The sequence below is a fragment of the Sarcophilus harrisii genome, chromosome 1, assembly GCF_902635505.1.
Source record: "Sarcophilus harrisii chromosome 1, mSarHar1.11, whole genome shotgun sequence".
Taxonomy (NCBI): Eukaryota; Metazoa; Chordata; class Mammalia; order Dasyuromorphia; family Dasyuridae; genus Sarcophilus; species Sarcophilus harrisii.
The window spans coordinates 32318699-32337414 of record NC_045426.1 but is presented as its reverse complement, the minus strand read 5'-3'; the positions used below and the strand labels follow the sequence as shown (position 1 = coordinate 32337414).

Below are 18716 nucleotides of genomic sequence, written 5' to 3'. Positions count from 1 at the left end.
ACCTTTTTCTTTTCTCCTCTAAATGAAAATGCCTGTTTTATTTGATACTTAAGTTCCATAAGAAAAGTAAATTTTTAGTTTTTTTGAAGAAATCTAATTGTAGCTGAACATCCTTGAATGAAACTTTCTGCTCAATTCTGATGTATAAGTAAAAAAAAAAAAAAAAAAGGTCTAATATTCTTCAGTCTGTCACATTTATTAAGATCCAAGTCTTCCTCTCTGGGCAATAGCTCCAAAGGCAAAAAAAAGAAACAATTTTTGCTCATCCTCTCTCATAAACTAACCTTCTACTGGGAAGAAGACAACTTGCAAGCAGATATGTGAAATAATTTAAGGAGGGAGAAAGGAGTACTCTGGGGATCAGGAAAGATTTCTCATAGAAGGTGGCATAACAACTAAGCCTTGAAGGATGCTTAAGGATTCTAGGAAGATTTGCTTAGGGAGGACACCTGCTGTGTAGCTCTAGTAGATAAATCTTAGGGAGCTGATTGAGTCAAATATTATTTAAGCAATTTATCCGATATCCAATGTACAAAACTGAATTGCTATATTAATATTAGCTATTGTTATTATGAAAAGTGGGATCTGAATCCAGTTCTTCCTGACTTCAGATCCATTTATTCGACGAGCATTTGTTCAGCATGTAGTATTTGTAAGGCATTACGTCAAACTCTAGGACAAAGAACAAAAATTAACTAGTTCCTGCCTCAAAGAACATATTTTTATTGGCCCACACTTTTTATCTACTACTATACTATACCACCACCAAGAGTTTTAACTCAGAAAGAAGAGAGACTTATCCCAATTCCACAAACCAGTTTCTAGAGATCAAATGAAGTTTCATTTTCTATATTGCTAATATTATTCTCACATAAAGTGCTAGACATTGAGTCAGAAAGACTCCTCTTCATGAGTTCAAATCTGGCCTCAAATACTAACTATGTGGCTGTAGATAAGTCACTTAATCCTATTTGCCTTAGTTTTCTCATGAGCTAAAGAAAGAAATGGCAATCCACTCCATTATTTTTGCCAAGAAAACCCCAAATGGGGTAACAATGATTCAGACACGATTGAAAAAATAATTGTACAAAAACAAGAACAATATTTTGAAAAGATCATGGTACCCAGTCTGTAGGAAGGACTTTGGACAGTTTCCTATGAATCTTTTGGGGAGACAATGTAGTTACTATATATATATATATATGTGTGTGTGTGTGTGTGTGTGTATATATATATATTTTTTTTTAAAGTATGCTTTTCTTGAAGGAAAAGGAAAAGTTTTTTGAATGATGACTTTTGTTCCCTTCTTATCAAATGGGGCTGGAATGAAGAAGTCAGTTTTCTGCCATGCCTTTATATTTCTCCCTTTGATTTGTTTTCCGCAGTGCCTCGGCTCTAAAACTTTGGTTGACACAAATATTAGCAGGGTGCAGATACAGTCAATGTTCCTCTGGCAGCTTCTGATGGTTTTCATCACATTTTTCAATCTAGTCCCATTGAATGCCTAGTCTGTATTTAGAGGGTGATTGTGTTCAGGCAAACTCAACTATAATGAAAATAAATCATATTTTTTTTGGAGAAAATAATTGCTTAATTTCAGGTGGTGTGTGTGTGTGTGTGTGTGTGTGTGTGTGTGCGCGCGCTTAAAATATAAAAGTAAAATCTGCAAGATTGTTTTCCTATGTAATATAGTCACAAGCAGTGATGAGAAAATGGGGAGTCCTGATACAGTACTGACACTGAAGCTCCCAATAAGAAGATTACTACTGCAAATTGCTTAACCTCAATGAACATGAGTTTTCCTCATCTATAAAATTAAATGTTGGTATTAGAACTATGATGAAGTATTTTGCAACCATTCCTATTCTCACCATGAAAGTATTAAATGATCTCTCAAATTGATTGTGGGACAAGAGTTTTCTAGTACTTCCCTATAGTGGGGGGAATACACAATCACCCCAAAGATATTCAAGGTCACACCTAGGGAAGCTAGGGAAGTTTCCTGCAAGCAGGAAAAGAACTCATTGGGTGCTGATTTCTACACCTTCTAAAGTGCAGTGCTGTGAGATCTCTCCTTTCCCCTGTCTGGAGAAGGTGGAGAGTTCAATGGCAATCTCCTTCCTGATGTTCCATGAATCAAGGGGGGGACTTTCAGAGAATTTACCTCATTATTTCCCACTCAACATTTTTCCTGGACTTTAAGGTCACCAGAAACTCATCATTTTACAAAATGAAATCATCTCTCAGCTTCTCACCTCTTCAGATCGTTTCCAAATTATATCAGGCCCCTGCACAAGATAACCACTCTATCTCCAGCCCTTTCCAGCTTCTTTTTCTGTGTTATAGCATCCCATTAGGCTGTGAATTCCTTGAAGGCAGGAATTGCCTTAAGTCTTTGTTTTTCTCCTCAAAACTTAACAGTGTCTGGAGCAAAAGGTATTTAATAAAGAGTTCTGTGTGACTGCTCTCCTATTCTAGCTAGGGCTCTATTAATCAATCAGTACATATTTATTAAGCACCTACTATGTGCTTGGAATTGTTCTAAATGCTAGGGTTATACAAAGAGGAACAAGACAGTCTTTGTCCTCCGTGACTTCAGAACATGGAAGCAAACTATGAGCAGGATACATACGATGTGATTGATGGAAGGAAGACACTAAGATTAAGAGATATTGGGAAAGGCTTCCTTTAGATGGTGGAAGTTTAGCTGGGACTTGAGGGAAGCCAGGGAAACTGGGAGGAAGAGATGAGAAGGAACATAGGTCCAGATATGGGGGACAGCAAGTCCAAATGAGTGGAATTGGGAGGAGGGTGTTGTTTGTGGAATGGCAAGAAGACCAGTATCATTGCATCAGAGAGTAAGTTGGAAGAGTGGTGTAAGGAAAAATAAGACTGAAAAGGTGAGGTGAGAGAGACTATAAAGAGCTTTGGATGCTGGAAGATTTTATATTTGAACCTGGAGGTATAAAGAGCCACTAGACTTTATTGACTAGACAGGGAGATATGATCAGACCCACTCCTAAGGAACATCACTTTCACAGTTGAATAAAGATTAATGGAATGAGGAAGATCTACAGCTGATAGACCAATAGTCCAAGTATGAGGTTTGTAAGGATCAAGATTCTGGCAGTGTCAGAGAAGAGAAATAGAAATTATCAATAAACATTTTGAAGGAAGAAGTGAATGACTTTGGCAACAGATTGCATCTGCAAAGAGTGAGGAGTCAAGGAGGACATCCAAATTGTGAGCCTGGGTGACTGGGAGGATGGTGATACCCTCAATAGTAATGGGAAGTTTGGAAAGTGGGCTGGTTTAGGAGTAGAGAAAATGAGTCCAATTTTGGATATTTTTGTGAGTTGTAGATGTCTACTGGTCATCAAGTATGAGATGTCTGAAAGGCACTGAGAAATTGAAGACTAGAGGTCAGCAGAGAGGTTAGGGCAGGATAATTAGATTTTAGAATCACCAGCATAGAAATGATCATTGAATCCATAAGAGCTGATAAGATCACTAAGTGAAATAGCATAGAGGGAGAAGTGGAAAGGGCCCAGGACAGAGCTCTGTTGATACTAAGGTTAGCAGGTATGTGACATGGATGAAAATTCAGTAAAGGAGACTGAGAGAAATTCAGATAAGAAGGAGAACCAGGAGAGAGTAGCACCCCCCCCCAAACCCAGAAAGAAGGTGATGGATAGTGTCCAAAAGTCTAAAAAGATCAAGAAGGATAAGGATTAAAGGCCTGATCCTGATGATTTCTGAGGTCTCCTCTGCTTTGATGTAGCATATTATATTTCATATTATAATAATACAGTCATTTGGTTGGGGAGCTGGAACTTTGAAGAGTCATTTGGCTACCTTGTCTTGTCTATAAATGGATGATGACAATTTTGAATTTCTCATGGTTTAAATCCTGGGGACGAATATCATTTACCATTTTAGCTAAGGGAAACCTGATGGGGATTTGTGTTTTTCTTATAATTGTTTGTGTCAGAAATCTTCCGTTTTCTAAGTTAATTTTAAACTTGGATATTAAGTCAGCATTACCTTGTCAGCCTCTCGTTGGCTCTATAGAGTTTCAAATAGGATAAAGGAACGGTGTTGTTATGGGGGAAAAAAAACAACTCTGAAATAAACCAAGTTTTTAAATAGGAATCTGTCTGTAATCCAAATTGGGAGACAGAGAAAAACAGAGAGGGAAAACTCATCAAGCTACAGTGTGAACAGCCTAGGAGGATGGATACAGGGCAGATGGAGTGCAACATGGACACAGCATGTGAGCCATTACACGTACCTGAAGGGATGGGGACTACATCCAGCATTCAGAATATGACGCAGAAGACAAAGGATTGGTGTGGCTTGTGAAACTGAAAATTCTATGTAGTAGACATTACCTTAAGTACCAAGGAAGGGAGTTTCCAGTGGCCTTCACAAAGAACTCAGTTTGTTCATGATTGTGTGAGAATTCTTTGTTCCTCAGAGGGAACAGATAATATAACTCACCTATCAAGGGAGAGGGGAGACAAAAATGGTCCTCCACTGGCCATGCCTCTCAAGTACTTTGGAAGCCACTGATTATAAAAGTTCCTAGAAGGCAATGAATGTGCCAGCAATGAAAGGGGGTATGGCCAAATTCAGCTGTGATAGTTCTGTGATGGGTCCTAACCAAAGTATTGCCATTATCTACATCCGAGACCTTGAAATCCTGGCATATAACATAGGAGATTTGTTTTAATAAAGCAGTTTTCAGCACAGAAAAAAACTAGGGGAAATCTATTTCTGAGTTGGAAAAGGAGGTAAGATGGTATAACATAAGGAGTGTTGCCAATGGAGTATGAAGACCTGGGTTAGAAATCTAGTTTGAGGCCTTATTATTTATATGCCCTGGGATATCACTCTACCTCTCTGGTCCTCAGTTCTATCATATGTAAAAATGAAGTGTAGTAGGACTAAATGAACTGTCACAATAGGGTCAAAAATATTTTTGAGCTTGGGGCATTAGGAGAATAAATTATAGTACCATTAACCGAGGTGGATAAATCCCAAGAGGGAGTCATTTGAGGGAAGGGGGAAGAAAAGAAGCTCAGTTTTAGATAATGAGAATTAGAGATAATGCAGGAGACCCAGGGGGAATGTTTAGCAACTAGATTAAAATGTGCAAGTGAAGTACAGGAAAGAGATTTGGCTGGAAACTTAGATAGGAGCATCTTAGTTCTGGAATCAGAAAATGAGTTTAAATCTTGACTTTGACACTGTGTCCCCTTGGGCAAACCACTTCGGTGAATTGAGTGAGGTCCATGATCCGAGTCTCAGTTTCCTCAATGGTAAAATGAGGAGATTGGACTAAATGGCCTCTTACTTCACTTCTTACTCAAGATTTGTGATCCAATCAAAGGATCTCAATAGGGAGAAAATGTGGGGGATGAGCCAAAGGGTTGAGGATAGAATTTGAGTAACAGCCATATTTAAGGAGCTAGAGAAAGAAGAGAAGGATGGAAGAAAGAGGGGTTATAAAAGAAGAGAAAAATAATAAACAAAAAGCTAAGGAACAACTGAGATAATATAGCAACTATAGAGAATGATAGAATCAAGCTTAAAAGGACCCTTAGAGATCTCCTAGTTTATCTCCCTAATTTTGCAAAGGTGGAAACTGGGAAGACTTGCCCAAGATTTAGCAGCATCAGAACCAGGATCCAGCACTTTCTGAAGAGCCAGCCATATTTCAACTTTCCCATGCTGCTTGATTTATTGAAAATATTTTTACGGCTTTTGTGGATGGGAGACAAATAAGGAACTCTCTTTTCAGAAATGGCCTTTATCCTTCATCAATTGCCTTATCATATTGGTGGGGGGGGGATTCTGGGGTCTCAAAAGTAATGCTAGTAAATCATGTATTCTGCAATATTCCAATAACCTAAGCAGGCTTCAGGCTTGGCCCAGTGATGAACTGTGTATCTGTTGTCAGACAACCAAGTCACACTAGCTTCTTACTAAGTTGACCGCAAGGGATGAATTTTGCATTCTAAAAACTGTATAAGACAGGGTTCTTAAACTGGGGCCCACTGATCTCCAAGGAGTCTATGGATCAATTTCATGAGATCCATGAACTTAAAGGAAATATTATTTTAATACCAGTATTTCATATATTTAGTTTTCTTTCTAACCCTGTTTTAAATTTTATGTATGCATTGAAAGACATTATTCTGAGACTTTCTGTGATTATGAGAGGATTCTTTCTCTCTCTCTCCCTCTCTCTCTCTTTCTCTGTGTGTGTGTGTGTGTGTCTCTCTCTCTGTGTGTGTCTTTCTGTCCTTCCATCTGTTTCTCTGTCTCTATCTCTCTGTGTGTGTCTCTTTCTGTCTCTTTGTATCTGTCTCTATCTCTGTATCATCTCTGTTCCTCTTTCTCTGTGTATGTCTCTCTCTCGCTCGCTCGCTTTCTCTCTCTCTCTCTCTGTCGTTTTCTCTCAATCTCTCTCCTCTCTCTCTCTCTCTCTCTCTCTCTCTCTCTCTCTCTCTCTCTTTCTCTCTCTCTCTCTTTCTGTCCTTCCATCTCTGATTCTCTATCTCTCTGTCTCTGTCTCTCTCTGTTTCTGTCTCTCTGTATCTGTCTCTGTATCATCTCTATTTCTGTTTCTCTGTCCCTCTTTCTTTGTGTATCTCTTTCTCTTTTCTCTCTCTTTCTCTCTCTCTTTCTCTGAGTGTGTGTGTGTGTGTGTTTCTCTGTGTCTTTCTGTCCTTCCATCTCTGTTTCTCTGTCTCTATCTCTGTGTCTCCCTGTTTCTGTCTCTCTGTATCTGTCTCTGTCTCTGTCTCTCCGTCCCTCTTTCTCTGTGTATGTCTGTCTCTCTCTCTCTCTCTCTCTCTCTCTCTCTCTCTCTCTCTCTCTCTCTCACACACACACACACACACACACACACACACACACTCACTCACAGATTAAGAACTGCTTTCAGACCATTTATTGAATCCCCAGGGGGCTACTATTTGTTGAGGATCCAGCATAGATGCTTGAAGTATTGGAATATAGATCCCATGAATGCAAAAAATAAAAAGGAATATGTGAAAAAAGAAAAATGAAAGCCATTTTCAAAACTTACCTTCCTTAATAACTTTAGGATACATCAATTACAAATGCCTGTCATATTGATTCTTTTTTTTTTTTTGCACAAGGGCAGTCAATAAATGTTAATTGAATTAAATTCATAACATTTGCTCAAAGGTAATAAAAAATTAATTAACTGTCTGTCTTTTCTGTTACTTAAGTTTATGTTCATCAATTCCTGCCTTGACCTTTAATCTCAACATGAATTTCCTGTTTCATGGACACTCTGTAGAAGAGAGGTTTCATCCTGTTGAGTCTTTTGTCTTCTTCTAAGAAATCTAGTTGTTCTAATTTTAAACCCTCCGAGCTCTTCTAATTTTGACTTATTTTTACTGTTTTGGAAAAAAATATATTTTCTCCAAGTCAATGTCAAGAACTATGTATAACATTCCAAATATAGTTTCGCAAGTTTCTTATTTAATTCCAAGATACTTGCCTGCACACAAGATTTGATACCTCTTTTTATGTGTTTCTTCTTTTAGCTGCCGCTACTGTATAATACTTTGAGTACAATGTCAAAGAACTAGGCGAAAGAAGAAATCTGGGAAATTTATTGCTAGCTTCCCATCACTCGAAGATGGGAAATGTCACTTACATACACCCCAAGACTGTGACTCATTTCAGATGTCAGAACTCTGGGTTGAACAGGCTGGGCTCTGAAATGCGTATGTCAGATGCTCTGCTGAAGAGGAAGAGATAGCTCTCTTTGGGGAATTGGAAAAAAATAACAATATAAACAGGGATATAAAAATTTTAAAATAGCTTTACAAATGGCAGCTTGGATGTTCCATAAAACCATGTCAGTATGGGACCAGTTTGCTCCAAGTGGTTGCTTGAATGCAGTATATCATCTCCATTCAAAATGATATACTTTATAAAGGTCTCAAAGTTAAAAAGAGAAGCATTTTCTGTGTTGTTTTATACAGTATTCTCAGCATGTTCTTACACTTTAGTAACCCCTATCCAACTTTTTTTGTTTCTGAATTACTTTGTGCAAAAGCAATTTAAATTACATGCAGCCTGACTACATGTGATAATTTCAGCTGATTGTTAATTAATTCTGTAAGTAAATAGCTCCTGCAATCTCTCTATTCATCAAGGTTTTACTATCTATCAACCTTCTCTGGGCTCTCTTTCTTTTATATACAGTGGGAAGCAGCTGTGTAACACACTGGATCCCAGCCTGAGGAAGTAAGTAGCCCAGCCGTGGAAGGCTTTCACCAGCCAGGCTCAGGATTGCAGACTTGTGCAGCTAGGCTGTTCATAATACCGTAGGGCTGCTCCATCGCTTAAGATGTGGTACAATGGAGAGAGCACTGGGGGCTTATAGTTAAGAGCATCTTACTTTGACTTCTTCTCTGATGCTAACTGAGTGTGTCCCCTTGTACATGATACTTGTCCATGGGGGAGGAGAAGTATCTGTAATTACAGAATTTATCTAAGGAGAGGGGATCGGACCAAATTGCATCCAAAATCCCATGATTCTATAATCTCCCGTCCCTGCCATTCAATCAGCTAGCAGTTGCTTGGGACCAGGCTCTTTGATAGGCACTAAGAATACAAAAACAAACAGGGAGAGAGTATCTATCCCCATGGAGCTTGTGTTAAAGAGAGAAAACAACACATAAAATGAAGTTGAAAGGAAAAGGGAGCACAGAAGGGAGAGAAGGGACTGTGGACTAGTTCTAGATATGGAAGAACAACATATATGGAAGCCAGATGGAATATTGTGTACAAAAAAGAGAGAACAGGTCAGTTTGAAGTTAGTTTGGAACAGAGTGGTGTGGAAGTGAATAACATGAAAGGACTGGAAGGAATGATGGGAGCAAGATGATGGAAAGTCGTGGGCTTACAAATTTAGTGTTGGAAAAGTGATCAAGTCTAATTTCCCCATTTTACAGATGTGTAATTAAGGCTTACAAACTCAGATGGGTAGAGAAGTCATAGAACATGGGTTTGAATACAGATTTTCTGACTTAAAACCTATACCTCTTCCACTGAGGTTTTTCTATGTTATGCTAAGAATCTTCTATTTTATCCTAGAAGCAAAAAGGAAGCACTGAAAATGTTTGAGTAAATGAATTACATGATTAGATCTGTTAGTGGGGAACCATTATTTAATTTAATTTTTTTCCAATGAAGTGTGTATAATGAATCCAAGATTTAATCTCAAATCAAGCCCTGGGTTCAAATTCCATCACTGATACTAATCAACTGTGTGGCTATAAGCAAGCCATTAAGCCTCAGTTTCCTTGTTTGTAAAATAGAGTGAATAATGCTCTAGTATCTACCCCGAATTGGGAGTTGATATATGTAGAATACTTTGCGAGTTTCAAAGCATTATGTTGTAGTTGTTATTCAGTTTAATTGGACTCTTAGTGATACCACACTAGAACTGTCCATGCGGATTTTGGGACAAAGCCACTGAAGTGGTTCTCCATTTCTTTCTCCAATGTATTAAGACAAATATTAAGTGACTTGTCCAGAGTTACACAGCCAGTAAGTCACTAAACTGGATTTGAACTTAGTTCTTCCTAACTCCAGACCGAGCTTTTTATTCACTAAGCTGCCCTGCATTATTCACAAGTCCATTATTATTATTCAGGTTCTACATTATATGAAAACTATAACTACCTTCAAAGAGCTTGCAATTTAAAAATTAGGAAAATTATTCTTTAAGATTAATCAGGCAAGAAGCTGTATGACTGACCTATCTGCTGTGTGTTTTTATATCTGAATTATTAGAATTATAAGCAGAGACATGGGTGCTGCTCTGCTTAATGCCGGCTCCATAAGGTTGAGAGAGATTAGGATGCTCCCCATCCAATTGGCCAACCCTACTGTTTACCAAATATCACTCTCATTGCTCTGTTCTGCTGGAGATGTTTCTCTGAGCCCCCCCGACATACAGATTTCTGATTTTCCTAGTACACACAACCTGTGTTCCTGCCAACCCCTTTTTAAAGATCAAACCATAGGGAAGAAAAGAAGCCAGTAGGGAAATGGAGAGGGTACAACCAGCAAGTTGAGAATGTAGTCCCTTTGTGACATCTGAAATAACAATGATGAAAAAATTTACCAGAATCACCTGAGACAAGCATGTGCCCTGTGCCATTAATTCCAGCAATCCTCTGGTGTATCCACCAGCACCTCACTTATAATCACTCATTGAAAATCACTGATGCAAGAGCCAGCAAGCTGTTGCCATTCCCTCTTTTGCTGGCCAAAGCTAAATGGCTGTAATGAATAAATGGGTATCAAGCCGACTTTTCCATCTGCACTGAATTTAGATGCAACTCACAGAAGGACTAAGATGGTGATTTGATTTTTAAAATCTACTTTTTATCCTGGGGTCATGGATTGTTCTATCTAATTCAGTTCCCCATCCTGTGTAGTCCAAGACATACTGTTGCTCATGCAAGTAGAAGGTGCCATGTTGGATTCAATAGTCTACTTAACCTGGGAGTTGATGAACTTTTTTGTATTTCGATAAATATGCTTTAATGTAAGTTGTTTCCTTGGTAGTTCTATTTTTTTCTTATGCATTGGAAAATGTTATTTTGAAAAGGGGTCATAGATTTGGCCAGGCTGGCCAAGGATACAGGACATAAACTGAGGTTAAGAATCTCTGATCTTGAAACTAGGAACACAATGACAAAAAGAGAATTGTTTTCACTCTCAAAAAACTTTTAATTCTATGTGCAGGCTATGGTAGAGCATGCTGATAATCTTTCTCTAAGTATCAGAGAATACAAGAGCTAAAAGGGCTATTTGAAATCATTTCATAAGACTTTCTCACCTGACACATATAAGGAAATTGAGGTCCACAGAGAAGAAATGATTTGAGTCATTCCAAACTCTTTCAACTTGCATTTCTAATTTTTAAGAAACTAACCAGCCCTTGATACTTGATGGCCCTGCCCAAAATATAGCCTGTGAGCATCAGAATATGGGGGTTAGAAAAGAATTGATATGTTTTACCAATAAACACCAAAAATCCTAGAGTTCTTTGTCACTCTGGTGAAACCTATGGAGCACTTTTCAAAATAAAATTTTTAAACGCATAAAATACATTAAAGGAAAATCATTATACTTGAAATAGAGTTATAATTTTAAAAAGCCCAATTCAACCAACACTGAACATTCCATCACCATGATAGATGCCAGAAATTCAAAGATGATAATGAAATAGTCCTTGCCCTCAGTGAGCTTACATTCTACTAGGAAGATTAGACTATAATTAAATTCTATTAAAGCTACAATGAGACTTTTTTGAAACAATATTTCTGTGCTCTGTATACATTGATCAATTCTTCCTCCTTACCCCTAACAAAAATGGGCAGCCAGGTAGTATCATAAGGAGAGTGCTGGCTTTAACATATGATCCTAGACCAGCCATTTTATTTAATTTGCCCCAGTTCCCTTATACATAAAATGAGCTGAAGAAGAATATGGCATCTCTACCAAGAAAACCTCCAATAGGGTCAATGACTGAGCAACCCCTAACAAAACAGGGTAGGGGTAGGAACTGGACCAGAGATTCATTGCTTTAGGAAACTTCTTGTTGAGAGGATTTCCTCTATCAATTCAGGTCAACATCTTTTTTATGAGTTATATCATATTAAAACATTTGACCCTGGGAGAAGCCCAGGGTCAAACAACTCATATATATATATATATGTATGTGTGTGTGTGTATAGCATATATATATATATATATATATATATATATATATGAAACAAGACGAATCCAAATCTTCCTGGTATATATATATATGACAGGACTTGAATCCAAATCTTCTTGGGTTTCAGAGGCCAGTTCTTTACAATAAAATAGGAATAGGTAAATAATCATTCATTACCATCATGAAATTTTTGAATTGTAGACATCCTATTTCACTTGTTAAATTTCTCATTTCCAGTTTTCCTAAAACTTATCCTATAAATTATTTCATTCATTTAATTAAATCATAAGTGTCCACATTGGTCTTGACATTGTGCTCCATTCTAGGAATACAGAGACAAAAACAAAGAGGTTCCTGCCCTCCAGAAGATTATATTTTATTGGGAAGAGACATGTTCTTTTCACAGATAATTAAATATATACAAATATCTAATTATAATATGTAATAAGTAATATACGCAAAATAATATTAGGAATGAAAGTTTTACTTTCAAAAGTCTAGAATGGATATTCTTTTTTTACCTGAAAATATATTAATTTTTTTGAAATCTATGATATTTATATCTTTAAGAATACTGGGTTAGAGTTCCTATATAAACAATTTCAGGTTTTTTTCTGTGTGTATATGTGTTTTTTATTCAGATACTCAACTCACAAATGAAAAACACTCAGATGAGAAATCTGTTAAGGGCATCGTTATAAATTCAGTATCCGAATTCAATATTGCCGACGCACCATCCAAGGAAGCCCCCAATGAGAAAAAACTGTCAGCATCCAGCACATCATTATCTTCTCCTGAAGAGTGCCAAACAAAATTCTCATACCTCCAAAACGATACATCATTTCATCAGAGAGACAATGATGGTATGTTTCTTAAAATTCAACAGATCTCTAAATAAAACCTTTCCCCCCTCCTTCCTCCCCCCAATCCTGAAAAGAGCATTATATGCTTACTGTTGGAGAAATCTTTATGAATATTAAAAGAGAGGGCTCAGAATTTAGACAACAGTGAATGACACATGTCAAGGTCACTTGGCAATAACATGATACTCGACAGATCATTTGCTCTCAAAACTGGGAATTTATCTGAAAAAATGGGTTTTTTAAGTGGCTAGGGTATAATCAGTCTTATTTGCTGGGCTAGGTAATGCAAGCTTCTCTCCCCCACCCCACTCCCCTTTAAGGTTCTGAGTTCCTTTTTCCTTTGCTATTGTGTAAAGAAATTGGAAGAAGAAGCCTAAGTGGCTCCAAAAGAGACAAATAAAGCTTGTGGGGAATGCAAAGAACCAGATCCCAGCTGCCTATGGAGGACAGAATGTCTGCAAGAAGTATTGATCTCTGAACTTGCTGATTGGGGGGAATATGAGCTGTCCAACACCTAGACGTATCATTAAAGAGATATTCAAGTTACAAAGCAATCTGAAAAAGATTTGGAGGCAGAATCCTCACCAAAGTCATTTGGATGGATAGAGACTCCATACCTAAGAGGGGGAAATCATTCCTTTGTTTACTCTCCTTGCAACTCCATGGGCCCATGTTTGGTTTACAGACTCCTGTTTTCATACCTAAAGAGAGCAGTCTGGAAGGAGCACCTAAGAATAAGGCAGATCCACACTGGCCTCGGGGCCAGCTCTCATCAGGGGCTGCATTTTCTGGTGCATATTTAGGGATGTGTTTAAAGTTCCCTGAAAGGGAACAGAAGTACCTACCCCAAATTGTATATTTACGACAGAAAATTAAGAATTGTCATGTCCCCAAAGTAGAGCATACAGGAGAGAGAACCTACCTTCCAACTGAACAGATCTACATTCAAGTCTTTCCTCTGATCTGTTCTGGCTGTATGATTCTGGGCAAGGCACTAACTGCATTGATAAAGTGAGTGTCCTCAACAAGAAGTTCTCAGTTCCTGAGAACTCACTTACCCAGCCCTTCTCACCTTACTATTTATTTATAGTATATACTTAATATTTATTCAAGGGAAAGAGCCAAGATGGCAGAGAGAAGGCAGGGATTCGTTTGAACTCTCCCCCAAACCCCTCCAAAGACCTTAAAATAATGCCCTAAAATGAATTCTGGAGCAGTAGAACCCATAAAAGGATAAGGTAAAAGCTAGTCCAAGATAACTTAGAAGTTAGTCAAAAAAGGTCTGTCATATCTGGTGAGGATGGAGCATAAGCCACACTAGCAGAGACAGATTCTAGCAAAAAGAGGAGCAGGTTCTCAATAAGACAATAAGAGAGCCAAACAGCTGATTAGAAGGAGATTATAGGGTTCTCTTTGCTACCACCAAGTCAGGATACTTTGCTTTGCACATATTTGAATCTGGATCACAGTCCTGGGTGGCAATCCTAGGGCACAGGAGAGCTCTAGCCCACTAGACCTTGCAGCCACAGTGGAACAGGTACCCTACTTACAATTTCAGGGATGGAAAGTATTTGTGATCACTCACAGACCAGCACTGGCCAGGAGAGAAGTAAACATACTTCTTAGATCATAACTCCTTTGAACAACTGAAAACCTTCAAATCCCTAGAAGTATCTCTGAAAACAACTGTACAAATATTCTGAAGCTTGGGTTGTGTTTCCTCTACCCTAGAAGCAGAACCCTATTTTAACAAAAACTTTTAAAATAAAGAAAGAGGCTAGGAAAATGAGCAAGCAACAGAAAAAAATTCTGACTATAGAAAGTTATTATGATGACAAGGAAAGTCAAAACACACACTCAGAAAAATAAGCAAAGTCAAAACTCCTACATCCAAAGCCTCAAAGAAAATATGCCTATAAAAGGAGGGAAGGAGGAGCAGCTAGATGGCACAATGGATAAAATTATTGGCCTTGGAGTCAGGGGGAACTGAGTTCAAATCTAATCTCAAACACTCAACAAATATTTCCTAGCTGTGTGACTCTGGGCAAGTGACTTAACCCCAATTCCAAGGAAGAAAGGAAGGAAGGAAGGAAGGAAGGAAGGAAGGAAGGAAGGAAGGAAGGAAGGAAGGAAGGAAGGGAAGAAATTATAAAAAACAGTCAACATATAGGTAAAGGAGATACACATACAATACTAAAGGAAATAAGATCTTAAAAAAGACTAGACCAAATGGTAAAAGTGGTTCAAAAATCTAATGAGGAGAATAGTGCTTTGAAAAGCAGAATTGGCCAAGTGGAAAAAAATACAAAAACTCACCAAAGAAAAAGTTCCTTAAAAACAGAATTGGCCAAATGCAAAAGGATGTACAGAATCTTACTGAAGAAAATAATTCCTTAAAAATTAGGACTGAGCAAGTAGAAGCTAATGACTCTATGAGAAATCAAGAAATTATCAAATAAAATCAAAAGAATGAAAAGAAAGAAAATAGATTCAGGAGAGATAATTTAAAAATTGTTGGACTTCCTGGAAGCCATAATGGAAAAAAATAAGTCTAGACATCATCTTTCAAGGAATTACCAAAGAAAATTGCCCTATTAATCTACAATCAGAGAGTAAAATAGAAATTGAAAGAATATACTAATTACCTCCAGAATTCTAGGACTTTTGGGTCAAGGATAAATATTGCAAGTATCCATAGAGAAACAATTCAAGTATCGTGAAGCTACAATCAGAATAGCACAAGATTTAGCAACTTTTACACTAAAGGATCTGAGGGCTTGGAATATAATATTCTGGAGAGCAAAGGAGCTAGAATTACAGCTGAAATCATCTACTAATGAGATCAAGATAATCCTTTAGGGAGGAGAAATGAAATAGAGACATTTCAAACATTCCTGATGAAAAGACCAAAATTGAATAGAAAAAATTTTGCTTCCAAATACAAGGCTTAAGAGAAGCATAAAAAGGGAAACAAGAAAGGAAAATCATAAGAGATTTAATAAGGTTAAACTATTCACATTCCTATTTACATGGGAAGATGATACTTGTAACTCATAAGAACTTTTTCTTTTAAGGTACTTAGAAGAAGCATGTACCTAGAAAGGGCACACAGGTGAGCTGAATATGATAAGATGATATCTAAAAAATAAAATTAAGGAGAGATAAAGAGGAATGCACTGGCATAAAGGGAAATGGAGAAAATGAATGGGGTAAATATCTCACATAAAAGAGGCAAGAAAGATTTTTTTACCAGGAGAGGAAGATGGGAAGTTAGTAGAGAGTGTTGGAGCCTTAGTCTCACTGGAACTGGCTTAAAGAGAAAAATTCAGACTCAATTGGGTATAAAAATTTATCTTACCCTATACTGAAGTAGGAGGGGAAGGGGATAAGAGAATAGGGGGAGATTATACTTATAGAAGGGAAGGTAGATTGGGGAAGCAGTAGTCAGAAGCAAAAACACTTAAGAAGGGATGAAGAAGGGATGAGATGAAAGGGGAAAGAATAATATAAATGAGGGAAATAAGATGGAAGGAAATACAGTTAATAATTTTAATTGTGGGAAAAATATGTGAAGCAAGTTTCTCTGATTTAGTCTAATATAGAAAAACATGAATCAAATTAATGAAAATAAGAACCATTCCCAGTTAGCAAATAATAAAAAATATGGGCAGTTTTCAGATAAAGTAATAAAAGCTATTTAGAGTCATATAAAAATGCTCTAACTTACTATTGATTGGAGAAATGCAATTTAAAACAATACTGAGGCATCATTTTCTCAGCTATTAAATTGGCTAATAGAACAGAAAAGGAGAATAACAAATGTTGAAAGACACATAGGAAAATTGAGCCAATAGCACATGGTTGGTGGAGTTGTGAACTGATTCAACCATTTATGTAGAGCAATTTGGAACTATACCCAGATATTTATAGCAGCTTTTTTTCTGGTATTAAAGAATTGGAAATTAAGGGGATATCCATCAATTGGATAAAGATTGAATTTATAGCCTGTGGTTGTGATGAAATACTGTTGTGATATAAGAAATGATGAGCTAGATATTCTCAAAAAAAAAATTGGAATGACATAGATACTGATGAAAAATGAAATGAGAAGAATCAGAAGAACATTGTACCCCCAAACAGCAATATTGTAAGATGATTAACTGTAAATAACTTAGCTATTTTCAGCAATACAATGATCCAAGACAACTCTCAAGGACTTATGATGAAAAATGCTATCTAATCCAAAGATAGAACTGATATACAGTTATATATCTTGAGTGAAGCACACTTTTTTTTTCTTTCTTCATTCATTGCTTTTTATTTTGATCTATATTTGGTTAATATGGAAATATATTTTGCATGACTATACATATATAATTTATATCAAATTACCAGCCTTCTTAATGAGGGAGGTGGGAAGATAGGGAAATAATTTGGAACTCTTTTAGAAATGAATATGAAAATGGTTTTTACACACAATTGGGGTCAATAACATACTAAATTAAAAAAAAAAAAACTTATTCATTCACCTTGTAAAACAGTACTTCTTTGGAGACAATGGCAGATCTAACCCAGGATCCACAGTTAGATCCAAGTAGGGGAGAAAAGTTCTCTCTGATTTTCCATTATGTAATTTACAGTACTCTCTGGCAGAGGTCACTTCATCTCCCTGTGCTTCAGTTTCTCCATTTACAGAATTTAATATTTGGACTAGAAGATCTCTGAGATCCTTTCCAATTTCAAAAATGTCTTTCCATAATCTTGTAATGCAAAAGAGCATCAGAGAAAATTCCTAGAAGCTGCATCCATTCCAATGTCCCCAGAAACCCAATCTGTAGAAAACCATCAATACTATACAATTATGGATCTTTTCAGTCTAAAAGACAGTGTTGCTTTTTTCTTCATTCACTTTTCTAGCACAAATTTACTTGAATGAAAAATATTGGTTACTGTTAGAAAATTCTATATAAAGATTAGATTATATCCTAATGCTAATAATGAGATGTATTTGTATGTACGTGTGTGGGAGAGAGACAGAGACAGAGATACACAGGGAAAAAAAGACAGAAAGAGAAGGAGGAGTGAAAGACAGAGAAAGCATGAGAGAAGGAAAGAAGGAGGGAAGGGAAAAAAGAAGAAGATGGAGAGAACACAAAAATATGGAAGAGAAAAAGATGTCTCCCAGGTAATTCTAAATCATTACTGGACTTTTTTTTCCTGCAGTTATTTAATTTAACACATACTTTTTAAATAGTTGATAGATATACTAAGCATTGTCCAAGGTGCTGGGAACATGAAGATTAAAATGAACCAGTCCCTGCCCTCAAAGAGTTTACGTTAGAAATGGAATTGGAAATATTGGAAAGATAGAGCATTTCATTAAAAAAAAAGTTAAATAAAAAAGGATATGCAAAAGGATATTATCAAGAGATAATGAGTGGAGAAATTAGGAAAGGTCACATATAGGCAGTGGTACCTGAAATATTCTTTTTTCCCTTCTAACACAGTGAAATGATTACCTCTGTGATTATAGGATATTATTAAATGACTGGGACACAAGTCCCAGAATCAAAACTTCCCAGTGAGGATTCCAATAATAAAGCATTTTGCTAGATTGTCCCCAGGCTACTTGGAATTTGTCCTATGGATCAAGCAAACGATCCTTGAGTTAAGAATTCTCAATGTACAGATCAACACAATAAACCATAATGCTCCCAAGGAACTATTCTAAACTCTTGTATCGATGATCCCAGAATAATGAGAATGGCTCCTACCCGGGGAGAGAGTGCAGGGGTCCTTGCATTTTCAATGAAGGGCCATAGTAATTGCTCCATTAAAATGGTAACTGGTACACAGTAGCTTCGTGCAACATAAATAACAGGCTTCTCATTGTTAAAAATAGCCGAGGAAATTAATAAGGCTAATTGAATGAGGTTGCTTTTGTTAAGATCTGGACTGAAGCCAGCCTGACCCAGGAAATGCAAGTTTATGACTGACCTGTCAGCTAATAGTCTATCCTTTACTCACCCCATTGTGACAAGACATCAAGGAAAGAGTTTTTTGTGCTA

General features: G+C 37.0%; 1 protein-coding gene across 1 annotated transcript in view; it reads left to right on the top strand.

Annotated features, from left to right (window-relative positions):
- The window catches only part of MDFIC2 (MyoD family inhibitor domain containing 2), a 66470-nt gene that overhangs the window by 33610 nt on the left and 14144 nt on the right, over positions 1 to 18716 (top strand). The window contains exon 3 of the mRNA XM_031963376.1: positions 12427 to 12648. Coding sequence (XP_031819236.1) covers positions 12427 to 12648 — 222 coding nt within the window. The remainder of the gene's footprint in view (positions 1 to 12426; positions 12649 to 18716) is intronic.